Source organism: Dermacentor silvarum, chromosome 10 (assembly GCF_013339745.2).
Source record: "Dermacentor silvarum isolate Dsil-2018 chromosome 10, BIME_Dsil_1.4, whole genome shotgun sequence".
In the NCBI taxonomy this organism is placed as follows: domain Eukaryota; kingdom Metazoa; phylum Arthropoda; class Arachnida; order Ixodida; family Ixodidae; genus Dermacentor; species Dermacentor silvarum.
In genome coordinates, this window is record NC_051163.1 from 45,929,674 (window position 1) to 45,957,186 (window position 27,513).

The 27,513-nt window shown below is 46.8% G+C and overlaps 1 protein-coding gene across 2 annotated transcripts; it reads left to right on the forward strand.

Annotated features, from left to right (window-relative positions):
* The first annotated feature begins 3,466 nt into the window (after positions 1–3,466).
* LOC119431504 (TNF receptor-associated factor 6) lies at positions 3,467–27,513 on the forward strand. 2 transcript variants are annotated; one of them, XM_037698987.2, is made up of 2 exons: positions 3,467–3,872; positions 9,025–10,838. In XM_037698987.2, the coding sequence occupies exons 1-2, from the start codon at positions 3,579–3,581 to the stop codon at positions 9,607–9,609; spliced, it is 879 nt and encodes a 292-aa protein (XP_037554915.1). In that variant the 5' UTR covers positions 3,467–3,578; the 3' UTR covers positions 9,610–10,838. The 2 variants fall into 2 exon arrangements, with proteins under 2 accessions (XP_037554915.1, XP_049513075.1); XM_049657118.1 differs by lacking the exon at positions 9,025–10,838 and adding an exon at positions 25,786–27,513 and having other exon boundaries at positions 3,473–3,872.

Sequence of the window (27,513 nt, forward strand, 5' to 3'; positions counted from 1 at the left end):
GCTTTTATTATGCTCGTGAGGGGACATACGAGGGAATGTCCTGAAGAACACCTTGCGTGTGAGCCCCTGAAAAGCGAACTATGATGGATAATGAGTCAAATTAACACAAAAAAAATAAATGGAGCTCGACACTACATTGCCAGAAAGGTAAGGTGGTACGATGCACCTTCGTGCTTTCTTTAGTTAGTCATCTAAATTAGGGAGTAATTCAATCTACATTTATTGTGCTGTCAGTCATGATGAGTGATGACGGCCCAAGTTCGCCGTGGAAACTGAGGACAGAAGCTGAGTTACTTTCCGCTGTGCGCCAAGTGTTCAAGCGGGTTCCTGAGGAGGAAGAGTACAGGCGGAATTCTGAAGCGGCCGACGCCATGCTACGTTGAAGGCCTCTACCATCCAGACTTCGGCTAAAGCGCGTATTTTCCTACCTTAACCTGTGCCATACCAAAAAAAAAAAAAAAAATGGAGGCGAGCAACTGAGCAGCTGTCATCAAAAAATTATTTCGCATTATTTCAGGAGCTTAGAGACAAGCATTGGTCACGTAAAGAAAACATTTTGAAGTCACCTTTTTGTACAGAAATGTGACCACAAGTTGCGAATATACCTCATGAGCTGCTCGCAGCCCAGTTATTTATTAACGGCCGCCTTAGCCGAGATAGGGTGTCCTCTTCTTGAAGCTGAGTAAACCATGCCCAAGGCTGAGACAGCCGCTCAACTTAAATGCCTCACAACGTTTCTCCACGAGTATTTGGCTTCAGAAGAAGTGTCCACAAATGTAAACACTAGTAGCGAAGAGGCTAATGATCACTTTTTGCGTTTAGCCCATGGACAAAGTGGGTGGCTTCGCCCTATTCACCCGTAACTATTTTACCGGAAAAGCTAACGTAGCTAGCTGTTTCAGAAGTTTTTGATGGTGTGGAGATGGGTTTGCACTAGGCTCACCCTGCGAGCGACGGTCAGGAAAGGGCACGACGCTCCTCCACTCCGCAATGCACAAAGGCGCTGCGGCAGGGTTCGTCGACTCTCCGACACGGCGCAGAGAAGGCTTCGGAGTCAGTTCGCCAACGGACACGGGTTTATTCACCCAAGATACAACACAATTGCGGCAGTCACGGCGCTTGTGGGTAAAGGCTCACCGCAAGACCGATCGAGCACGCGTGCCCGCTGGGCTAGGACTAACCGGGCAGCGGTCCAGCAAGCGCGTGAGCGAGGAGTCGTGAGAAGAAAGGTCTTTTGTAACCACCTCGTTGCGGGCCTGTGAGCATCTGCCGCGGCGAGAAAGTGCTCGGCGGAGGAGAGCTCGGGTGGAGGGGGGCGCCCGGGGGCCGCCACTCAGGAGGCCAATCAGGGCGCGTCCGGGTGACGTTCTCGCGCGGCAACTCAATCCCCGGAAGGGAGAAATACGGTTTGCGCGGGAAAGTAGCTCCGGCGCGCTAGCCGTGTCCGCCATGTTGCCGTTACGGCGGCGGTTCCCGGAGATATATAGAGCTAAGCGCAAAGCGCGAGCTGGGGGACGAGCCGCGGGAATGCACCTGGATCTCCACAATGGGCATAGGGCAGCTTCTTTGCCTAAATATAAGGCCGGAGCCTTAGAATTTTGCAAAAACACGAGTCTTGAGAAGTAGAGCAAAAGTATTGAAAAAACTGGGAAAATCTTTTTAGACGTATCGTTTAGTGCTAAGACGGCATAAGTGGCATGGGCAGGTCGCGTTTTATCTGCTAGATCAGCTAACAATTCTTGATATTTGAGACCCGTTTCTTGTAAAAATTTCTAACCACGTTTTTGATTTTGGTAATACTCCTGTCAATGAAGACCTGAAGACATTTTTGGTATATGTGAAAGATGTAATACCCAGCCACATGATATATTGTTATGCTGTAATTACCAAAATAACTCGCACTCTTGAGCATCTACTGTTTCAGACATCGTTGAAGCAGCCTATCCATCAGATCGGAAAACTGACAACCCGAGAGAAGATTCTGTGCATTTGCAACTGCTGACATATAAAAAGATATGTTGCCGAGTGGACCAAAGGCAAATATTGCGCCTTTTTATTGAAGTGCAATACTGCAGGATAGTTTCGACGATACCTCCAGTAGAAGTTTTATTTTTCAAGACTCCCCAAATCTCCCAAATATTGTCAAATCTGAAAAATGGCCAATGTTCAGTCATTACATGAAACATTGCATGATCTTACCATCCTGAGAATTTCAAAGGAAATGTTTAACAACGCCTAGACAAACCGTCGGTTAAATTGATGGATTTCTATAGGCGCGGTAACGAAAGAGGTAATAACTTTGACTGACAAGAATTGAATTTCATGCAGGTGCCATGACGGTCTTGTCTTTTCTGAGTTTTTGCGGGCACTCTTTGTGGTTTCTGTTCTTTTTTATTTAATGTAGTTCACGTGATCTGTGGCATCGTTTATTGAAGGTGCTTTGGTCCAGCTCTGTGAAGGAAATAAACACGTGTGCAACGCTCCTTCTTTTCTTCTCGTGTTTCCCTCGGCTAAGCTACGTTTACTCAAGATGTACCAACAAGCCTACATCGCCATCCTTGTCGATACCGTCATTTCACCTCGTCTCTTTTGTTTACATTAACGACTGAATTAATGACTTCTCAAGTCACCATTCTTCTAATGTGGCGTAGACCTTGACGTAAACAACAACAATAACAATAGAATATCCAGCTATTTCGCGCCACACCTATTAACGCTGTACAAGAAGGAGAACAGTGGCAATGAGCTCATCGCTGTCGTCGTGTCAGACATTTCAATGTGCTGGTTATTAAAATAATATTGGGGGATCGACAGAAAGTGACAAGAAGTTTAATAATAACTGAAAAGGCCAAGCTCAGTCCTAGCTAGGTCCAAGCTCGGCATAGTCTTAACTCTACAGTAAGCGTTGAGAGTTGAACACTTGCGTGCGTGATATGTTGTAGAATTATCTCGTACTCGGTGCCAGAACACCACTGAGTTACCCCTGTGTTACCGCTGCGCTGAAATAGGAATGATGGCACAACGATAAAGATATACGTTAAGTAAACGGTACGTTTCAAATGTGGGCCAATGTCTTTTTTTTTTTGCGACACGTACCGAGGCTGCCTAAAGCGTTACTTGGTTGGTTACGCTTTCTTTTTTTGCAGTTCCTGTTAACTGGGCAGCCTGGGCCAGCCAGTGCTCCGCCTGTTCGGCTCGTTCGCTGTGTAGCAATCTCTCCCCGACACTTCTCAATTTTCAAGTGGTCGTTAGTCTAGTTTACACTGCGTAGATTAGTACGCATCGATTTTCAAGTAAAATACTGTCGAGAAACCGAACAGCCAGTCTCAGTGGCCGCAGGCGTTTATCGCGAGGAACTCTTGCAAAAGTGGCGGTAAGAGAAATAACATGAAAATGATGAACACCGCAAGGCGTGCGACACACGACAAGCGGTATAAGATATCAGCTCCGCGTAGCCATGGGAACCGCCTTTATCGCCGCCGTCGAGCAGTACCCGTCCCGCCGGATGAAGAGGCCAGCAACAGGCACTTTGCCTCCCCTTGTACAGTGCGGCCAACGGCCCGAACCAAGCCGCCGCTATGCCGGACCCTGGAACAAGGGCGGTGCACACCCTGAGCGGGCACACCGTCGTCGGAGCAAACTGGCGACCGATGCACTTTACAAAGGACTTGCCGCCGTCGCGAGTCTGTGGCCTCTGCCGCACGGTTCCCGACAGGACGGTGCTTCTGCCCTGCTCGCACTTCGTGTGCGATTCCTGCAACGGCGCCAGAGACCAAGATGGCCGCTACGTGTGTCCCTTGGACCTGGAACCGTTCGATGAGGACGAGTGCGTGCGGAATGACTTCCCTGCCACGAGAGCGAGCAGCCTCAAGGTGAGCGAATATCAGCTCGATTCTGCTCATGGTACTGACAGGGACTTGTCGTTAAGACAGTGAAGTACAAATAGCGGCAACATTGCGGAAGGTACGCAAGTATTGCGTTTGGAAGTCCTGAATCGACGCGTTTCCCAGTTGCGTAGATTTTAGATTTGTGTCACTTTATTAGGAATAACTACTTCATGCATTGGAACTACTTGTGGACGCAAGGCAACGTAAAATAATTTAGGTATGCACATTTGTGCTTCCAATATGCGACGTACTGTTGTCGCAAAAACATGTCACTCGGCTTCTATGATAACTAGGTTAGGATCTGCGGCGCGTTCCATTTACTGTTAGGTTATATCTTGGCACATAACACTATCAGACTTCATTGTACTGTAAAGTGAGAGGACGCGTACCAGTATGTTACCTTGATCTGTGAAGCACTATTTTTTGGTCTCGAAGCCGAGAAGCGAGAAAAGCTTCTGTAGCAATATAACTGGGAGTTTGGTGAGATGGTAATGGTGTGTCCAAAAGACCAAGAGGACGCAAGCAACGCTCTTTTGTAAACTCTTCCCGTATCCAAACTTCATTTTTTTTTTTTTGTGAACGCTGCAGTGCAACAATGAAAACTCATTCTGCCTTTGTATCGTTGGCCTGGTAAGTATGAAATGGATTATAGAGCATGGTATCAGAGGTCTCGAAAATGTTGTCGAATGAAGGCATCAAGGGGATGCTCCTAGCTTGCCGGTGCGACACGGTACTACAAACTCTCATTGTGTAGACAAATTCTATTTGTTAGCCTAATTATAAATATTTTTTCTAACCAACCAGTTGTTCCTGCAAAAGTACCGAATGATATGGAGACCTGACCATTACCTTAACAGCGCTTTGTGAAAAATAGGTTTGTTAAGTGTTTTCTTTCTATTTGGGGTGTTTTCTTTCTATTATGACCTGCATGCGTCCGGATGCAGGTCATATCAGCGCCCTGAAATTTTAGCAATGGAATTCACAGCGTTTTTACGAACTTCCGCTTGCCTTCTAAAACATTCCTGCGCTTCTTGGAGCACAATCAGCCGGATTTTTAGAAATATCACGCCAGCGCCAGTTTTTGTCACCACGGTAAGAGCCTTAAAATGGCGAGACTATGGATAGTACGCGCAAGCGCACATTGGCCCTCGAGTGCCAGTACCGCCTGCTACGCCACGAGGACTTATGCCCTTTGCCAGATTTTTTTTTTCTTTCAGATATACTTGCTCTACCCTATACTTAAAGCGGTCTGAAGCCAAATACGTGTACCAGTGACGTGCGGCATCTGCGATGCGCTTTTAATTGTTTTCTCTTATCACTGGAACGGCGCAGACGACTATCACAGAAGGGCGTAGCAGACGATGGTTGCGCTGAAGAGTGCATTGCGCGCGTACTATCACCTGTATCGCCACTTCCAGCCGTGATACGGCTCTGATGAACATGCGATCGATGGTTGTGCGATAGTTTGAAATATCCGGCTGGTTACACACTGGACTGTACGAAAGCTTGTGGCTGTTAGCGAACATTCCTCTGCGACCGTGTTCACACTAACTGCCTCTTAATTGTATTTCTTGTCCTTAATTTTGGTCATCTTTCGCCCGTCCAACGTGTAGGGCAGCCAACCGGACACGGCCTTTGTGAACGACTGTCTCGAGCCGTTTGCGAAGTATAACTGCGCCCACATAAAAAAAAAAAATATTATGGCAGGAAGTAGGCCACATAGATGAATGAACTTATTCAATGTTTATGCCGTACCGCTTTCGGGCATAACTGTGCTGTATAATCGTTTAAGCAGAATCACGGGAAGTTTGGTTTTACGATTTTCCCGGCTGTCCAGGAGAAGCGGGTTTTTGAAGACAATGTCATTTTTCCGAAGTTCAAATCGAGTTGGGGTTCGTGGAATATGAATGTCTGGCCGCTTCCGTCAAGCAAGCTAGATAATTTTAGGATGTATAGTGCACGTGCGGAAATGAAAAATGCGTGAAAATGAAGCTATATGATCTAAAAAGACACTCTAAGTTAGCATAAACTCAATTACGGAGCATTAATAATGCATATTTAGCAATAAATGCCGAAATGAATCCCAGATGGGCTCGTTCAATCTACGCGCGCCTAAAATAGGAACCGAGTGTGTGGCATTACTCAACGAAAAAATGTGGGTCAGTAGAAGATATAGTGCATTATAAAAATGTTGGCCGATCCCAAAGGTTAGTGCACTCTAAATGAAGTATAGTTTAGGTAGATGGCTGTGTGTAATAGTAATATGGTACCAAAGCAGGCTGACGTGGCGTAGGTGAAGTTGAAGCGACTGAACAGCGGTTGACATCAAGGAAAGAAAGGCAAGGTCTTCTGAGGAAGCCTCTCTTCTCCCCTTATAACAAACATGGGAAAACATGAGCAACAGGCCACATGGTACACTAATGAGGCCAGCAACACCGTGTGTTTTTAGGTGCGAAGCACTTTAGGGGCCCGGGCTGTCGGCGTCGCGTGTGATCTCTCATGATCACGATCAAAAACTAGCGCTCAAAACAGTGTCATAACAAGTGCAAAATTCTTCTTCACGGTACCATGCCGGTCCCGTGAAGAAGACGCTAAGGAGCGGTACATGTGGTTTTCCCGCGGGAAACTGCTTCGCACTTCCCCAGGATTCAAGTTAGTGGAGCTGCATAACCGCTGGACTTGAACTGCACAAGCACTGGATTTGAGCAGCATCGGAGCGAAATTAGGCGCTGCATTTCAGCAGGATTTGAGATGGATTGGAAGTGCATTTGATTTGGGGCGCAGAATGATCTTGAAGTTGTTCTGAGGTAGTAGCGGCAGCCGGCGATGCGGCCGGCTCGTCTCTTGGGGCGAGCTCTTGGCGTTCGCTGCGGACGCGTCGAGCGTCCCTGCCGTTGGCGCGGGAAGAGGCGAGTTTTTTTTTTTTTTTTTAATGCGACGCATTTCTTGCCGGCGGCTCTGTCCGTCGCTCCCGCGTCCCACACCCCCACAGCGCATGCGCGTGCCCTCCTCCTCTCTCGTCTCCCATGCTCCCCCCCCCTTTCTCTCCTCTAGCAATCCTGTACAGAGCGGCGCCCGCGTCCCACACCCCCACAGCGCACGCCTGTCCCTTCCCCCTCTCTCTCCTCTCATACGCTCCCCCATTTCTCTCCTCTAGGAATCCTATACGGAGCGGCGCCCGCGTGCCACACCCCCACAGCGCATGCGCGTCCCCTACCCCTCTCTCTCCTCTCCTACACTCCCCCTTTCTCTCCTCTAGGAATCCGGAGCGGCGCGCACGACAGGCGGTACGACAGCTGCATACATCCACTGGGGGCGCCACGGTAGTTCCGCGGTATGAAAATGACGGAGAGCGCGCGCGCCTCATATTCTATCCTGTTCAGCGCCGCGATGAGCGCTCGGGCCGCTGCCGCGAAACCATCTCCCGCTCAAGCTAACCATCTCCCGGCTGCTTCGCATCCACACATGGTTCCCTTTAGCGGGAGAGGAGGAGGAATAAACATTTATTTCGGAACCAGCACTTGATGGAGTAACTTTTTTTATGGACCGCGGGTGACTCACCTTTTAGGCGAAGCTTTATAGGCTCACAAGTGTCGGCGGTGGTGATGGTGGTGTCACGCTGAAAAGTGGGCCGATCCTGGTGATTGTGAGGCAAGGGTCGAAGCTCAATGGCACATACCAGGGACAAAAAAGAAAGAGAGAAAGAGAGAGGGAGAGGAAGATAGAGAGACAGAAAGAGAGAGAAAGAGAGACAAAAGTGAGAGAGTAAAAGATAGAGAGAGAGAGAAAGAAAGAAAATCACCACGCAGATCAGATACACACACAAGCTTCGCTTACCCCCATTTTTTCGACAGGGGAAGGGCTGGTGATTTTTTTAACCAAAATATGACAGTCACATAATTGTAAGGTAAGTCAATTACAAAAAGAGTGTGGAAGCGTAAATTCGTTTCCATGCGTGAAATGTCGAATAGAACTGATCCAGTCAACAAATTACTGTAGTGCTTCACATACTGCACTTTCCGCTTCAATTCTTCCAAAAAGCAGGGGAGGAAAACATCAACTGTCCACGAATGGTGGTGTAAAAATGCCGAGCGCGTTCCTCAAACATGATCACTGATCTTGTAACACCTCAAAGACAGCGCGAGGTAGAGTGCTCCTACTTATAAAAAAAAAAAAAAAAAAAAACATACGTAATCATGGATGGGCTGCAGCAATAGAACAAACAGCCTTTACAAGGTCGCCTTACACGTGCGTATGCACACTAGTACTAAGCAGACGACGTCAGGAGAAATCTGCACTGTGGTCTCCGAGATTCCGCCTGAGCGGTTTTCGCTGAAGTGCTAACTCGCAGGCCACCCGCCTGCATTGCTGCGTGGCTATACAGTTGCGCTGCTGAGCTCGAGGTCACAGATTTGATTTCGGTACCGGCGGCAACATTTCAACGAGGGCTAAACTATATAAAAAGAGAAATAACGAAGAAATATTGTGCCTTTAGACTTATGTGCGTGCGTTTTATAAAATTCCTGGCTGACAAAATTCAGCCGTACTCCGTCATTACGGTGTGCCTTACAATCGGATCGTGTTTCTGACACGTGAACCCAGGCATTATTTTTAATTTTGTACCTCAGTGACCATGTCCAAAGTGACCTGGTTCTACCGGAATGCGCAAGATGGAGACAGCTTGATCTCGAACTGCTCAGACGTCAAGAGAAACAGGAAGCGTTTGGAGGTGCGCTACACAGAAAAGCGTCAAGCGATTTGTCAAAGCGATTTGCGATGGGGACAAAGTGTATGCTCTGATTGAGGTAGCTTCGTATACGCGGTGCTTTCGACCTTTAGTTCGCGTTGAAGCGCAATGAGAGACAGCCGGAAGGTCAATTTACCCGCTGCTGCTGGCGCGCTTTCTCACTCCGGTGTTTTCACAGCGAGTTTCCGCTGTCATCGAGCGAAATACGTTTATGTTTACTTGTGCGCGCGTGACACCGTGCTTGTCTATTTTGTTAATAGGCGAGTGTTTATAACCTTATACGGCCCAATAAACTACGGTCCTTGCTTCGTATAGCTAATTTGCTATCGCAATCGATGCTTCGCCTTTAGGACGAAACTGCGACTTTTTTTTTCTTTTTTTAATTTGCAGGCCCATTGCTGGAATGAATGCGACGGCTGCATGTTCGTAGGCACCATCGAAGCTGTACTGCTCCACTACGAGAAAGAATGCGACTTCCATGCTCTCCAGTGCCCACGGTGTGAACAAAGGATACGGCGCACAGAGCTTGCAGCACACTATGTGGCCGGATGCTCGCGTCGTGATCCGTCTTCGGGCTCTGCACAGAATTACGAACGTGGTGATACATTTCACGTTCGTGACGTGAGTGCAACACTGGATCAAATGAAATCTTTTTTGACAGGCCCGTGTCGCCAGCAGTTGGAATTTCTTCAGAGGCAAATGAATGAACTCTTGGAACAATTTAGGACCTCTGACACCGTGCGTTTGTCGGAGATCAGCCACATGGTGAGGAGTTCCGAGGAAAACTTGGTGCACAAAATGGAAGAATTCAAGTCCAATATCTGCTCTACAGTTACAATAATGAATACCGGTCTGAAAGAGCTGAAGTCGCTCCTCAGAGACCCGTGCTCTGATCACCTGCCCAATCTTCAGAGCCAAATTAACGAAGTCATCGAACAATCAAAGGCCCATACGCTACCCTGGTACGGGAAATGAACACTGCACTTAGAGACTCGGAAAGTAACTTAGAGGTAAAAATTGATACACTTCAGGCAAATCTGTCTTCAAGGCTCACGCCGCAACTGCAGCGTCTCCAAAGAGCCCTATTGCAAAACCCAGTATCCAGTGCCCAGTGCCATGCCTGATTATGGGCCCAGTGTCACGCGCTGGATACTGGGACGCTGGCAAGGCGCGGCATACTGGGAGGCGCTGGGCGCGGGGTACTGGTGCGAAATGCAGCTCTAGAGCGAGAAATACGCGGTGCCTGGGTACCTTATATATTTTTTCAAATACAAAAAGGAACAGAGAGCGCTGTAATGCAATAAAAAAGAAGAAAAAAATGTAAAAACAAAAATAGCCCCTAGGATTCGAACCTCCGACCTACAGATCCCAATCCCAGTATCTTACCACTAGGCCACGCCGATTCGTGATTGCCGATTCATATTTTGCCATGTCAACGCGCAGAGACAGTAGCAGCTTTGCACAGACGTCTCGCACAGACATGGTAGATGCGACATCGCCTTCTACTAAAACTTACGCCTCTACCAGAACGAAAATTTTCTCCGTATTGCATAGTATACCTGGAAGTGCTGCAACACTGATTTGCTTTTGCGATTGGTATATTAACTACGAAAAAAGCCTTAAATCAACCGCCGACCCGGGATGTTGTACGGGCTGTTACTGCCCATTTTGACAGCCGTTTCTTGTTCTTCGCGCAAATGTAATGCAACATTTCCATAGCTCGACAATGCTTTTCAATCGACAGGTATGTTTAGCCACTTATCTCCGTCAGAGAAGCGTTCGGTTAATGCGGCTGGCAGCCTTCAGCAACAGCACACATACGTATGTTTATAACGCTTCATATCGGCGCTCATCGCTTGTTGTGCTGACACCGTAGACACGAAAGAATGGTCTGTTTAAAAACACCGATGGGTAAGCGGACCTACAGAGTGATTTATCCTCGTTAGACTTGTTGATTCCTCAGCCTAGACGGGCCGATAGAGTGTAGACGGACTCGGCGGGTACGGTAGGCCTAGCCTTCGGGGGAAGCAAGCGATCTCGGTTTGGGTACCTGGCGAATGGGAAAATGTTTGTATTTGAGCTTCAGAACCTTTTAACTATTCTTTTTACTACACCAGGGAAAGTGGAAGCGCACGAATCGCCGCAGCTTTGTTGTCGGTGCGATAATATCGATCAGCGGCAGGCTTCCTGAGGTCCGTTCGAACCCGTCTGAACGGCTGCTGGGTTTCGTGTCGACTGTACAACACTGCGACAACTCGCAGTCATCGCTTGCGTACAAAGTAATAGAAAACTAGGCGTTATCTGCGTTTGCGTAATTTCGTTCACGAATACAGCTATCCGCACAGCCAAAAGAAAAATGTACAAAGCGAAAGTGACCTGAAGTGTCGCATATGCTCACGCACCTTTATTCCAAGCCACAACACCGCCGACACGAAACAGACATTTATGATTCCAAATTATAGCGCTACTTAGGACAGGAGTCTGTTTTTTAGACAGGAGATGCCCATGAAATTGTATCAAGCATTTAATATTCCACAGCGCCTATATACTCCGGCAGTGCGGCACAAACGAAACCAGCGCAGTCTCCAGTACGAGCCAGCGAACTCCAGCTACAACCAGCGTGTGTACAGCGCACACCAGTGCGCCCCAGCGTCATAGCACTGAAACCAGCGTCTCGTCCAGTGTGACCCAGCACTTATCCAGCGATCTCACCAGTGTCGCAGTGACTCCCAGTGACTCCCAGCGTGCGCCAGCGTCTCCAGTGCAACCCAGTGCCAAAAAACGCGCTGGTTTCACACTGGAAGGCACTGGAAGACGCTGGTTTTTGCAATAGGGAGGGCTTGAGGGTTTGCAGCGGAAAAAGATATCTTCGGAAAGTGAAGGTGTTGCTGCAGCCACATCAGTGGAAACTTACAACCCGTGGCACTCGGAAAAGAAGTTCATCCTTCGAAAGTTGGAAGCCTTCGCCGATGCATCACTGAGCACTCTTAAATTATTGCGGCAGGAGAGCCTGTCCCATGGCGGCCACCCATGGATTTCTACAGCGCCTAACGGGAACCAGCTGATGAGACCTATACGGTATGATCCATCAGAACTAACCACGTGCCGTATAACTGTAAGAAATGCTGAAAAAATATCTAGCCTTCACCGGGGCACCTTCGCAGACTGCATTCTCTGGTATTGCAGAGATAGGTGCTTCCACATTGACTTTCGTATGAGCGAAATGTCAAGGAGGATAGATGTACTAGTTTTCTGTGAATTATTGGCGGGCACCTCTGACCTTTCACGGGACGATTTAACACTGATTGCGCTAAACAATAATTCGAGGAACGGAATCACTCTTAATATGGTGGACTGCTATGGCACGTCTAAACATTATACCACGGTGTTTTCGGTTGAAACAGAACGGCTCGTTGCGGAGGGCTTTATAAAAGACGGAAAACTTGAGTTTCTCCTTCTAGTTGAATGAAGTGTGTTAGCCTAGCGCACCATGAAGCTGTGACAGTGCACTTCAAGCCGATTCATATGCTTTTTTGCCGTCAGAACAAAACGCTGTTTTTTAGCTCTTGTTGTTACATTCCCACATGTGATAAATTCGCTTTCAACAGTGACTGTTTCCTGTAGACGCGTTGGACTACTTCTTTCTAGCAGCGGTGAAACATCGAAATCTTCGCGCACTTGGACAAAATAGTATCAAAGCAAGGGGCGTGGTGACCCTTCACGAGTACTGTTTGGAAAATGATTGTTTTATAAAGCAAGTTTTGGAATGTGCCCTTGGAACTTTGTAGCACATATACAAGTGCTCAGAGGATTTCCTACTTCCACCAACAGCTCCGCGCAGATAATCGGGCTTTGCTCAAGCAGATTTCATTTGATAGAGGACAAGTATTACCTATCTGAATAGCCTCTGCCGTGCTTGCAATGAATGCATATGAGGGTGACATAAATCTAGATGGGAAGTAGAACAGGAACCATTGTGGGTGTATATCTGCGTACACACACACACACACACACACACACACACACACCACACACACACACACACACACACACACACACACACACACACACACACACACCACACACACACACACACACACACACACACACACACACACACACACACACACACACACACACACACACACACACACACACACACACACACATATATATATATATATATATATATATATATATATATATACATTTGTGTATGTATGTATATACATATGTGTATGCATTAGTAGCAAACAAGTAATTGCCCTTATGTTCTCCGTGGTGTCTGTTTGTTGGCTTATGATGTGATTAACAAAATCGGGCCCCTCGGTTCCCTTTCGTCTCTTTTATTATACATATATATGTATATATATATACACTAATAATATATATACTAATGCGGCTACATTTACTGTAATATATATATATATATATATATATATATATATATATATATATATATATATATATATATATATATATATATATATATATTACAGTAAATGCAGCCGCATTAGTAGAAGAGGAGGAGTGTTAGCGGAGAAGACGAAGAAGAGAACTCTTCTTGCTCGTCGGAGGCTCGCCCTGAGGCCTGTTCAATAAACACCGTTTGTCGCGCGTCGTAACAGTTTTTGGTGGAGATGCGGGGTACTTCAAGCAACGACGGACCCGGAGCCATTTATTCTTCGCCGGAGTCGTCGCCTCGCCGGACTACCCCGTGCGCCTGTTAACATGACCAACGAAGGAGACGCTCGGGGACCGATACCTGCCGCTCCGGGATCAATGCCTGCTGCTACGTGGCGCTACTACCGAGAACCTCGGGTTTTCGCCGGGAAAGCAGGCGAAGATGTAGAAGAATGGCTCAGACATTACCAACGGGTAAGCAAGTCCAACGGCTGGAACACCACCGACCAACTAACCAACGTTATCTTCGTCTTCTCCGCTAACACTCCTCCTCTTCTACTAATGCGGCTACATTGACTGTAATATTAACGTCGTAACAATATATATAAATATATGATATGATTAAAGAAATTGGGTCCCTCGGTTCCCTTTCGTCTCGTTCATTATACCTATATATATATATATATATATATATATATATATATATATATATATATATTCTGTTCGTTTGCACGAACAGATTTATTCAAGTTTTCATTTTTTCCTCGCACTGTAACTGATTGGAATGATTCTTTATTGCCTTTCGCCGCAATTTGATGTTTTTGAAACGTTATTAACTCTGTTGTATTTGCCTTGTTTACCTTTTTACTCACCCTGCTTGGACCTGTACAAGGTTTGCAGTATTGAATAAATAAATAATATATATATATATATATATATATATATATATATATATATATAAGGTCGCACATAACGCTGGTAGCCCAGTCTTTCTAGAACAAGGGCAGCATGCACAGTGCTAATGGGACTACGTAAAATGGCATTAGAAAACTCCCTGACCTCGTACGTAGACATCGGTGTGGAACTGCGGGAAGAGACGTTACACTCAAAAGTTCGACACCCTAAACATCATCGGGCCACAGCGAAACGCGTAAATGGACTGACAGCCTAAGAGCGAGGTGTGCGTTTTCTTAAGGTTAACCTAATGGAAAAGTCTATAATATGGCGCCAAGTGCAAATCACGCGCGGACTTCAATGTCTATTCTACACTCGGCTAAGTTATGAGTGGTTTTCCCATTCAGAAAAGTTCTCTTCTATCTGGCGTTGTAGCTAAACAATTGGTCATGACACCAAAGTGGAATACCTTTTTTTAAAAAACCGAGGCTGCCAAGGGGATTCACGAAGTGACGCGCGTAACTCAATTGTTCGTACCGCGCTGCAGTGCGCTTTCCTGAGTTGATCAAGTCCGTTCGTGCACGGTAAAATCATTTGCAGGCGACTTTTCTTTTTTTTTTTTTTTCTTGATGTGTATACGCGTTTCACATTTTTGTGCCCTTTGAAATGTGAGTCAGCGCCGTTTGTTTTGTAATAAATAAAGGTTATTTGTAACTCAACACAAACCTGCTCACTGCTTCCTTGGCAGAAAAAAGAAGAGAGAACGAGGAACAAGCATTTATGCGCCACGGTATATCAACGTTTGAACAGATTCCAGTGACAGTGCACAATACTGAAGAGGCGTACATTACGAGCCCACTTACGAGCATCAAACAAAGGAAAATGTTAGTAGATGGTTGAATGTCCTGGGATGCATAACACGTACAAAAATGTGCTGGCAGCTCAGAATTTCTGAAGAGATTCTTGTCGCGCTCATGTTAAGCCACTGGATACACCTTATTGGGGATGTATAATTTAACTCAATCTAGCGAACCTCGATTGTGGGATATAATAGCCATAAAGTTGCAGAATACGCTTCAGTGTCTCCTTCAACGTTGACCGTAGTTGTTGCAGCTGTAGCGACGGAAACAACTATCAGGTGGCTCGCCAACAAGAATCGTGTGACCAATTTTTCTTTTGCCATCTTGGCACGAATAACAGCTAAAGAGTATGGCGCATGATGAAACCTTGGCCTCACCTTTTGTGTGTGTCTTCCAGTCAGTCTAGGACTACATGTGGATTTAGTTTACTGTCATATATACCTCAGCACTGGACATTTTGAAGACGGTAAGTTACCATTATAGGGGACTTGATTCTTGTTTCCATTTCGAAAATTGGCAGTTTCGCCCAAAGGCGAGTGCAACGGGATCGGAACTGCTTACGCCCCGCCCCCCCCCCCCCCGGCCCCCCCCCCCCAAAAAAAATAGTGCGCCTCCGTCGTAAATTTTTTTTTAAATGCGAAGCATTTCTTGGCGAACATATGCTACTTTGATAGTATCTATTTATCTATCTGTCTATCTATCTATCTATCTATCTATCTATCTATATATATATATATCTATCTATCTATCTAGCCGCCTACATCTTTGTGCTCTCATGGCCGTTTCGATAACTTGGTGTGTACCACAATTGGCATACTATGACAACACTATATGACAAACCTAAGTGATAGGTCATGACTTAAATGTCATGATATGCGTGTCATGTAGGTCATGACAATGATCCAGCAAAAAATACACCCAAAAACCACCGGAATGGGTTCGGACGTGAGCACTAAGTGAAGGAAACACTAAATTATGATGGTGGAAATCATTACCATGAGCATGACCGAGGAAAAATGACAATGACAATGGCTAAATGATTTAGCATCGCGTAGACCCTTGAGGAAAAGTATGCGGACCAGACGCTTGCTGACAAAATTTCAAAAATTTGAATTTACTCTTAGTTCTGACGCACAAACTTAAGTCGATGAGTTTACTGGAAAGTTCGCGACCCCAGTTATATTAGCCTTTTTTTCAATTGATATTTACATCAATCGACGGAGAGTTAAAACAGCTTAATGGCGGAATCCCTGCTCCGTGTATCTTTGGTCAGGCGAGTACCTGCTGAACAAGGCACCTCTCTTTTGCTTCCACTTCCTCAGCAGTTACAATGACCTTCTGTCACAGCACACGGGAAGAGCTACCGCACGCTTGTACAACACCGGCGCGCTTTTATTGTGCTCGTGAGGGGACATACGAGGGCATGTCCTGAAGGACACCTTGCGTGTGAGCCCCTGAGAAGCGAAATATGATAGATAATGAGTCAAATTACCACAAAAAAATTAATGGAGCTCGACTCCACATTGCCAGAAAGGCAATGTGGTACGATGCATCTTCGTGCTTTTTTTCGTTAGTCATCTCAATTAGAGAGTAGTTAAGTATACGTTTATTGTGCTGTCAGTCGTGATGACTGGTGATGGCCTAAGTCTGCATGCCGTGGAAACTGAGGACAGAAGCTGAGTTCCTTTCCGCTGTGCGCCAAGCGTTAAGGGGGTTCCTGAGGAGGAAGCGTACAGGCGGAATTCTGAAGCTGTCGACGCCATGCTACGTTGCAGGTTTCTACCATCCAGACTTCGGGTAAAGCGCGTATTTTCATACCTTAACCTCTGCCGTACCGAAAAAGAAAATGCAGGCAAGAAAATGAGTAGCTGTTATCAAAACATTATTTCGCACTATTTCAGGAGCTCAGCGACAAAATTTGGTCACGTAAAAAAATCATTTTGAAGCCAAGAAGCCATGTTGCGAATACACTTTATGAGCTGCTCGCAGTAGCCGCCGCCTCAGCCGAGATAGGATGTCCGCTTCTTGAATTTGAGTAAACCGTGGCTAAGCCAGAGAAAGGCGCGCAATTTTAATCCCTCACAAGATTGCTCCAGGAGCATTTGGCTTCAGAAGAAGTGTCCACAAATGTAAACACTGGTAGCGAAGAGGCGAAGAGGCTAACCCGTTTCTTTTACCAAAATCAGAAACCTGGCTAGAATTTTTTAATACTCATGCCATTGAAGGCCTGAAGGCCTTTTCGGTTATGTGAAAGTTCTATATTATTCCCGTCCACGTGATGAATTGTTTTGCTGTATTGCGAAATGTATAGATCAATGCGGGGCTATCAAGTTTTCATGTGAAGCAGGTGTCTCTAGTGAAGGTTTTTTAGAATTACTAAAGGTTTAACTTATCTTCGACGCTTATTCATAAAGGACAACATTCCTGTCTTCAAAGGAACGGTGAGTGCATAGGTTCCTGTTTTATTACGTTCTTTGGCGATTTGCTTTAGCTAATGTTGACCGACATATGGTCCAGGGCCTAGAGGAACATAAAGTGTATTGAAGTTTTTATCAATGTAGATGATTTTGTTGGGTTTATTGGTGGCACATTCGAAAGTTTCCAGCATTAGTGTGTATAAATTATACCGATCGTGTCCAGGTATTTACAATTGATGTGCCCGTAGATGGATTCATTAGATTCTTAGATGTTACATTTTATGTTAATGGATCACCTTACCAGTTGGTGTTATGAACACAAGGCAAATAAGGCATTTCTCGCCTTCCAATCCAGCCATTCAGAGTTAGTTAAAATGGGGCATTACTAAGATGTGCTTTCACAACATACTTATTAGTTCGTGCCAACGTTTAATAGACGTAAGTTTCAAACGGCACGCTTATGGGTTCCTAATAGCAGGCTACAGATCCCATTTCATGGCTTCTGTAACTGAAGGGTTACTGCAACGAGTACATGCAAGTTATGCTGTGTCTAACACAGAAGCTTACCCTGCTTTTGAGAAGAGGAACTGAGCAGTCGTTCCCTACATCCTGCAGGTATCTCACAAATTAAAAACACTAGCTGCACCAGGTAATGTACAAGTTTTTTTTTTCAGCACCCTGCAAAGTCAACAGTTCGGGTAAAAATAAAAGATTCCTTAACAATGTGTAGTGTGGATGTCGAAAAACGTGCTGACAAAAAATCGTTCAGTGCGAAACATTGCCATCTATCGCATTCCGTTGTCCTGTAATCGGTTTTGCATCATGCAAACTGAACTTTGTCCAAACGAACGGTTAAGAGAGCATGGCGACAAGGCTAAGAAAACGCCACCTGATGAGTTTCGTGTGATACTTTGCAAGAGATGTGGGTGCGAACCCCTCTTGAACAAAACAGCAGGAGGAGGAGAAAAGAGAGAAGGCAGGAAGGATAACCAGGAATGCGTCTGGTTGGCTACCCTGTTCTGGGGGATGGGAAAGAGGTAATAGAAAGGTGAGATAGAGGGAGGAGGAGGGGGGGGGAGGAAGGACACGGTGAGCCCGCGCACGAACGCGGAGGGCCTGAGCAGTTCAGAGGCGTTCACATAGGGCAGTCGCCCTCAAGAAAGGCAACCGTGCCTTCACAGCTTTATGGGCCGACGAGCGATGGGGACGGTGTTCAAGTAGCACCTGCACAGACAACGGCCGATCGTCAAGTCGTCGCAGTGCGTTCGATAATGTTTGTCTCTCCGACTGAAATCGATCGCAGTGACAAATGTTCGATGTTCGCTCTTCGCTGCCGCAGACATCGCAGGTAGCAATCCCAACCACAGCCGCTGTAGAAGCGATGCCTTACGTCGCTGAATTCCAGGTGGAGGTTGGAGTTGGAGCGAAGGGTTCAGTTCGTGTAGCCTGGTGCGCTTATATTTGGGGTGTTCCACTCATTTAAAGATAGCTTGCGTGCCAGGTGATGAAGCTGCCTTGCATCGTCTGTCCTGGAAAGAGGAATGGGAACGCTTTGTTCTTCTTGATGTAACTCTCGGGCAGCTTTGTCTGCGAGATCATTTCCACTGGAAATGATCATTTCCATGGTCAGGGAGCCACTGGAAAATAATTTCGTTGCCTTTCTGTTTGACGTCGTGGTGCAGTTTGACAATTTCGTACGTTAGCTGTTCATGAGCTCCGCGTCGGAGAACTGCCTGCATACTGTGTAAAGTCGGCCTCGAGTCTGAAAACGCGGACGATGTACCCGGACTCTCTGCCAATAAATAGAAGTTCACTGCGCAGAGCCGCGAGCGCTGCAGCCGTGGACGTCGGGACATGTGACGTCTTCAATCGCATTGTTGCTCCTCTCGTCGGTATAAACAGCACCGCCAGAACTACAGTGGTTCCCACTACTGTAAACTACTGAATTAGAGCAGTTTCACAGGCCGTGTCCGAAATGTAACAGGTTAGACGGCCACTAATGTTTTGGTCGAAGGCCAGTCTGAAATCTAATGCCTGCTCTTGTGTGAGTGAGAACCCCACACAGGCGGAAGGATTGCTCGCAATATTTTGTACATGCGTTGTCGAAGCGCTTATGAATAAAAAGCAACTTGACATTAGTAGAACACAATTACCGAAATAACACGCACTCTTGTGCATATTCTATTATTTGAGACAGGTTTATGACACTGTGTTTATTCGTCAGATCAAAAAGCTCACAACCCGAGAGAACCTTCTGTGCCTTTGCGGCTGCTGACCTATAAAAGGATATGCTGCCGAATGGCCAAAATGGCAAATTTTGCGCACTTTTGTTGAAGATGAGCTAGGAAAACTGGAGGCCAGTTGCCACGATAATTCCAGTCGAAGTTTTATTTTTCGAGACTGCGCAAATCTGCTAAAAAGTTTGAGAATTAAAAACGAAATGTTTAACAACGCCTAGAAAGACCGTCGTATAAATTGACTGATCTCGATAGTCGCGGTACCGAAAAAGTTAATAATTCTGAATGAAGAGAATTAAATTTCATGCACCTGCCAAGATGGTTTTGTCTTTTCTGAGTTTTTTTTTTTTTTTTTTGAGTTCTCTCTGGTTTATATTCTGTTTATTGTAATGTAGTTCCCGGGATCTGTGGCGTCGTTTATTGAAGGTACTTTTGGTCCGGTTCTGTGAAGGCAATAAACACGTGTGCAACGCGCCTTCTTTTCTCCTCGTGTTTCCCTCCGCTAAAATAAGTCTAGTCAAGATGTACCAACAAGCCCACATCGCCATCCTTATCCATACCGTCATTTCACCTGGTCACTTTTGTTTACATTAACGACTCAATTCATGACTTCTCAAGTCTCTATTCTTCTAATGTGGCGTAGGCCTTGAAGTAAGCAACAATAAGAACGATAGAATATTCAGAAATTTCGCGCAACAGCTGTTAACGGTGTGCAAGACGGACAACAGTGGCATTGATCTCGTCGCTTTCGCCGTTTCGGAGATTTCAATGCGCTGGCTATTAAAACAATATTGGGAGATTTACAGATAGAAGGATAAGAAGTTTAACAATAATTGAAAAGGCCAGGCCACGTCCAAGCTCGGCGTAGTCCTAACTCTACAGCAAGCGTTGAGAGAAGAAAACGAGTGACAGAAAAATACACTCGCGTGCGCGATACGTTCTAGCGTTATCTCGTACTCGGTGCCAGGACACCACTGAGTTACCCCTGTGGTTACGCTCATTTACACATAACATCAACCAGGAAAAGTGAAAAACAATTTTGCAGACAGCAATGTTGTCGTCGACTGTGACATTTGTTATTTGTTTGTACGTTGTTGCAGGGGCCGATAAATCGCGACGATCGATTTCTGTTTCCATATGTTCTTGCTTTTCATCAGTGGCTCTGACACTGCTGCCTTGACGGTACATCTAGGAATGATGGCACAACGATAGATATATACAGAAAGTAAGCAGTACGTTTAAAATGCGGGCTAAGATCTTTTTTGCGAGACGTACAGAGGTGACCTAATGGTTGGTTGGTTGGTTACGGTTTTTATTGCAGTTCGTGTCAACTTGCAGCCTGAGAAAGGCATTTCTCCGGTTGTTCGTCTCGTTCGCTGTTGAGCGATCTCTCCCGTGCACTTGTCATTTTTCAAGTGCTCGTTCGTCTAGCTTACATTGCATACATTATTACGCATCGATTTTCAAGTACAATGCTGGCGAGAAATCGAACAGCCACTTTACGTGGCCGCATGGGTTTATCGCGAGCAAGTCTTGCAAAAGTGGCGGCATCTTAAGAACAACAAAATGACGAACACCGCATGGCGTCCGGTACGCAGATATCACGCGCAAGTATAGCCATCGGAACCGCCTTTATCACCGCCGTCGAGGAACATCCGTACCTCCGGATGAAGAGGCCAGCAACAGGCACGTCGCCTTCCCTTGTTCAGTGTGGCAAACGGCCCCAAACCAAGCCGCCGTCATGCCGGACCCGGGAGCATGGGCGGTGCATACCCTGAACGGGCACCCCGTCGTCGTCGTCGGAGCAAACTGGCGACCGATGCACTTTACAAAGGAATTGCCGCTGCCGCGAGTCTGTGGCCTCTGCTGCATGGTTCCCGACAGGACGGTGCTTCTTCCCTGCTCGTACTTCCTGTGCGATACCTGCAACAGCGCCAGAGACCAAGATGGCCGCTACGTGTGTCCCTTGGACCTGGAACCATTCGATGAGGGCGAGTGCGTGTGGACTGACTTTCCTTCCACGAGAGCGAGTAGCCTCAAGGTGAGCGAATATCAGTTTGATTCTGCTCGTGGTACTGGCAGGGACTTGTCGTTAAGACAGTGAAGTACAAATAGCGGCAACATTGCGGAAGGTACTCAAGTATTGCGTTTGAAAATCCTGAATCGGCGCGTCCGCATGCTGGTCATATCAGCGCCCTGAAATTTTAGCAATGGAATTCACAGGGTTTTTACGAACTTCCGCTTGCCTTCTAAAACATTCCTGCGCTTCTTGGAGCACAATCAGTCGGATTTTTTGAAATATCACGCCAGCGCCAGTCTTTGTCACGGTAAGAGCCTTAAAATGGCGAGACTATGGATAAGTACGCGCAAGCGCACATTGGCTAATGAACCCTCGAGTGCCAGTACCGCCGGCTACGCCACGAGGACTTATGCCCTTTGGCAGATTTTTTTTTTAGATATACTTGCTCGACCCTATACTTAAAGCGGTCTGAAGCCAAATACGTGTACCAGTAACGTGCGGCATCTGCGATGCGCTTTTAATTGTTTTCTCTTATCACTGGAACGGCGCAGACGACTATCACAGAAGGGCGTAGCAGACGATGGTTGCGCTGAAGAGTGCATTGCGCGCGTACTATCACCTGTATCGCCACTTCCCGCCGTGATACGGCTCTGATGAACATGCGATCGATGGTTGTGCGATAGTTTGAAATATCCGGCTGGTTACACACTGGACTGTACGAAAGCTTGTGGCTGTTAGCGAACATTCCTCTGCGACCGTGTTCACACTAACTGCCTCTTAATTTTATTTCTTGTCCTTAATTTTGGACGTCTTTCGCCCACCCAAAGTGTAGGACAGCCAACCGGACACGGCCTTTGTGAACGACTGTCTCGAACCGTTTGCGAAGTATAACTGCGCCCACATAAAAAAAAAAATATTATGGCAGGAAGTAGGCCACATACACAACGAATGAACTTATTCAATGTTTATGCCGTACCGCTTTCGGGCATAACTGTGCTGAACAATCGTTCAAGCAGAATCACGGGAAGTTCGGTTTTACGATTTTCCAAGCTGTCCAGGAGAAGCGGGTTTTTGAAGACAATGTCATTTTTACGAAGTTCAAATCGAGTTGGGGTTCGTGGAATATGAATGTCTGGCCATTTCCGTCAAGCAAGCTAGATAATTTTACGATTTATAGTGCACGTGCGGAAATGAAAAATGCGTGAAAATGAAGCTGTAGGATCTAAAAAGACACTCCAAGTTAGCATAAACTCAATTACGGAGCATTAATAATGTATAGTTAGCAATAAATGCCGAAATTAAACCCAGATGGGCTCGTTCAATCTGCGCGTGCCTAAATATAGGAACCGAGTGTGTGGCATTACTCAACGAAAAAATGTGGGTCAGTAGAAGATATAGTGCATTATAAAAATGTTGGCCGATCCCAAAGGTTGTGCACTCTAAATAAAGTAAAGTATAGTTTAGGTAGATGGCTGTGTGTAATAGTAATATGGTACCAAAGCAGGCTGACGTGGCGTAGGTGAAGTTGAAGCGACTGAACAGCGGTTGACATCAAGGAAAGAAAGGCAAGGTCTTCTGAGGAAGCCTCTCTTCTCCCCTTATAACAAACATGGGAAAACATGAGCAACAGGCCACATGGTACACTAATGAGGCCAGCAACACCGTGTGTTTTTAGGTGCGAAGCACTTTAGGGGCCCGGGCTGTCGGCGTCGCGTGTGATCTCTAGTGATCACGATCAAAAACTAGCGCTCAAAACAGGGTAATAACAAGTGCAAAATTCTTCTTCACGGTACCATGCCGGTTCCGTGAAGAAGACGCTAAGGAGCGGTACATGTGGTGTTCCCGCGGGAAACTGCTTCGTACTTCCCCGGGATTCACGTTAGTGGAGCTGCATAACCACTGGACTTGAACTGCACAAGCACTGGATTTGAGCAGCATCGGAGCGAAATTAGGCGCTGCATTTCAGCAGGATTTGAGATGGATTTGAAGTGCATTTGATTTGGGGCGCAGAATGATCTTGAAGTTGTTCTGAGGTAGTAGCGGCAGCCGGCGATGCGGCCGGCTCGTCTCTTGGGGCGAGCTCTTGGCGTTCGCTGCAGACGCGTCGAGCGTCCCTGCCGTTGGCCGCGGGAAGAGGCGAGTTTTTTTTTTTTTTTTAATGCGACGCATTTCTTGCCGGCGCATCTATCCGTCGCTCCCGCGTCCCACACCCCCACAGCGCATGCGCGTCCCCTCCCCCTCTCTCGTCTCCTATGCTCCCCCCTTTCTCTCCTCTAGCAATCCTGTACAGAGCGGCGCCCGCGTCCCACACCCCCACAGCGCACGCCTGTCCCTTCCCCCTCTCTCTCCTCTCATACGCTCACCCATTTCTCTCCTCTAGGAATCCTCTACGGAGCGGCGCCCGCGTGCCACACCCCCACAGCGCATGCGCGTCCCCTACCCCTCTCTCTCCTCTCCTACACTCCCCCTTTCTCTCCTCTAGGAATCCGGAGCGGCGCGCACGACAGGTGGTACGACAGCTGCATACTCCACTGGGGGCGCCACGGTAGTTCCGCGGTATGAAAATGACGGAGAGCGCGCGCGCCTCATATTCTATCCTGTGCAGCGCCGCGATGAGCGCTCGGGCCGCTGCCGCGAAACCATCTCCCGCTCAAGCTAACCATCTCCCGGCTGCTTCGCATCCACACATGGTTCCCTTTAGCGGGAGAGGAGGAGGAATAAACATTTATTTCGGAACCAGCACTTGATGGAGTAACTTTTTTTATGGACCGCGGGTGACTCACCTTTTAGGCGAAGCTTTATAGGCTCACAAGTGTCGGCGGTGGTGATGGTGGTGTCACGCTGAAAAGTGGGCCGATCCTGGTGATTGTGCGGCAAGGGTCGAAGTTCCATGGCACATACCACGGACAAAAAAAAAGAAAGAGAGAAAGAGAGACAAAAAGTGAGAGAGTAAAAGATAGAGAGAGAGAAAGAAAGAAAATAACCACGCAGATCAGATACACACACGACAAGCTTCGCTTACCCCCATTTTTTCGACAGGGGAAGGGCTGGTGATTTTTTTAACCAAAATATGACAGTCACATAATTGTAAGGTAAGTCAATTACAAAAAGAGTGTGGAAGCGTAAATACGTTTCCATGCGTGAAATGTCGAATAGAACTGATCCAGTCAACAAATTACTGTAGTGCTTCACATACTGCACTTCCCCGCTTCAATTCTTCCAAAAAGCAGGGGAGGAAAACATCTACTGTCCACGAATGGTGGTGTAAAAATGCCGAGCGCGTTCCTCAAACATGATCACTGATCTTGTAACACCTCAAAAACAGCGCGAGGTAGAGTGCTCCTACTTATAAAAAAAAAAAAAAAAAACATACGTAATCATGGATGGGCTGCAGCAATAGAACAAACAGCCTTTACAAGGTCGCCTTACACGTGCGTATGCACACTAGTAGGAAGCAGACGACGTGAGGAGAAATCTGCACTGTGGTCTCCGAGATTCCACCTGAGCGGTTTTCGCTGAAGTGCTAACTCGCAGGCCACCGGCCCACATTGCTGCGTGGCTATACAGTTGCGCTGCTGAGCTCGAGGTCACAGATTTGATTTCGGTACCGGCGGCAACATTTCAACGAGGGCTAAACTATATAAAAAGAGAAATAACGAAGAGATATTGTGCCTTTAGACTTATGTGCGTGCGTTTTATAAAATTCCTGGCTGACAAAATTCAGCCGTACTCCGTCATTACGGTGTGCCTTACAATCGGATCGTGTTTCTGACACGTGAACCCAGGCATTATTTTAATTTTGTACCTCAGTGACCATGTCCAAAGTGACCTGGTTCTACCGGAATGCGCAAGATGGAGACAGCTTGATCTCGAACTGCTCAGACGTCAAGAGAAACAGGAAGCGTTTGGAGGTGCGCTACACAGAAAAGCGTCAAGCGATTTGTCAAAGCGATTTGCGATGGGGACAAAGTGTATGCTCTGATTGAGGTAGCTTCGTATACGCGGTGCTTTCGACCTTTAGTTCGCGTTGAAGCGCAATGAGAGACAGCCGGAAGGTCAATTTACCCGCTGCTGCTGGCGCGCTTTCTCACTCCGGTGTTTTCACAGCGAGTTTCCGCTGTCATCGAGCGAAATACGTTTATGTTTACTTGTGCGCGCGTGACACCGTGCTTGTCTATTTTGTTAATAGGCGAGTGTTTATAACCTTATACGGCCCAATAAACTACGGTCCTTGCTTCGTATAGCTAATTTGCTATCGCAATCGATGCTTCGCCTTTAGGACGAAACTGCGACTTTTTTTTTCTTTTTTTAATTTGCAGGCCCATTGCTGGAATGAATGCGACGGCTGCATGTTCGTAGGCACCATCGAAGCTGTACTGCTCCACTACGAGAAAGAATGCGACTTCCATGCTCTCCAGTGCCCACGGTGTGAACAAAGGATACGGCGCACAGAGCTTGCAGCACACTATGTGGCCGGATGCTCGCGTCGTGATCCGTCTTCGGGCTCTGCACAGAATAACGAACGTGGTGATTCATTTCACGTTCGTGAAGTGAGTGCAACAACGGATGAAGTGAAGCCTTTTTTGACAGGCCCGTGTCACCAGCAGTTGGCATTTCTTCAGAGGCAAATGAATGAACTCTTGGAACAATTTAGGACCTCTGACACCGTGCGTTTGTCGGAGATCAGCCACATGGTGAGGAGTTCCGAGGAAAACTTGGTGCACAAAATGGAAGAATTCAAGTCCAATATCTGCTCTACAGTTACAATAATGAATACCGGTCTGAAAGAGCTGAAGTCGCTCCTCAGAGACCCGTGCTCTGATCACCTGCCCAATCTTCAGAGCCAAATTAACGAAGTCATCGAACAATCAAAGGCCCATTACGCTACCCTGGTACGGGAAATGAACACTGCACTTAGAGACTCGGAAAGTAACTTAGAGGTAAAAATTGATACACTTCAGGCAAATCTGTCTTCAAGGCTCACGCCGCAACTGCAGCGTCTCCAAAGAGCCCTATTGCAAAACCCAGTATCCAGTGCCCAGTGCCATGCCTGATTATGGGCCCAGTGTCACGCGCTGGATACTGGGACGCTGGCAAGGCGCGGCATACTGGGAGGCGCTGGGCGCGGGGTACTGGTGCGAAATGCAGCTCTAGAGCGAGAAATACGCGGTGCCTGGGTACCTTATATATTTTTTCAAAGACAAAAAGGAACAGAGAGCGCTGTAATGCAATAAAAAAAGAAGAAAAAAATGTAAAAACAAAAATAACCCCTAAGATTCGAACCTCCGACCTACAGATCCCAACCCCAGTATCTTACCACTAGGCCACGCCGATTCGTGATTGCCTATTCATATTTTACCATGTCAACGCGCAGAGACAGTAGCAGCTTTGCACAGACGTCTCGCACAGACATGGTAGATGCGACATCGCCTTCTACTAAAACTTACGCCTCTACCAGAACGAAAATTTTCTCCGTATTGCATAGTATACCTGGAAGTGCTGCAACACTGATTTGCTTTTGCGATTGGTATATTAACTACGAAAAAAGCCTTAAATCAACCGCCGACCCGGGATGTTGTACGGGCTGTTACTGCCCATTTTGACAGCCGTTTCTTGTTCTTCGCGCAAATGTAATGCAACATTTCCATAGCTCGACAATGCTTTTCAATCGACAGGTATGTTTAGCCACTTATCTCCGTCAGAGAAGCGTTCGGTTAATGCGGCTGGCAGCCTTCAGCAACAGCACACATACGTATGTTTATAACGCTTCATATCGGCGCTCATCGCTTGTTGTGCTGACACCGTAGACACGAAAGAATGGTCTGTTTAAAAACACCGATGGGTAAGCGGACCTACAGAGTGATTTATCCTCGTTAGACTTGTTGATTCCTCAGCCTAGACGGGCCGATAGAGTGTAGACGGACTCGGCGGGTACGGTAGGCCTAGCCTTCGGGGGAAGCAAGCGATCTCGGTTTGGGTACCTGGCGAATGGGAAAATGTTTGTATTTGAGCTTCAGAACCTTTTAACTATTCTTTTTACTACACCA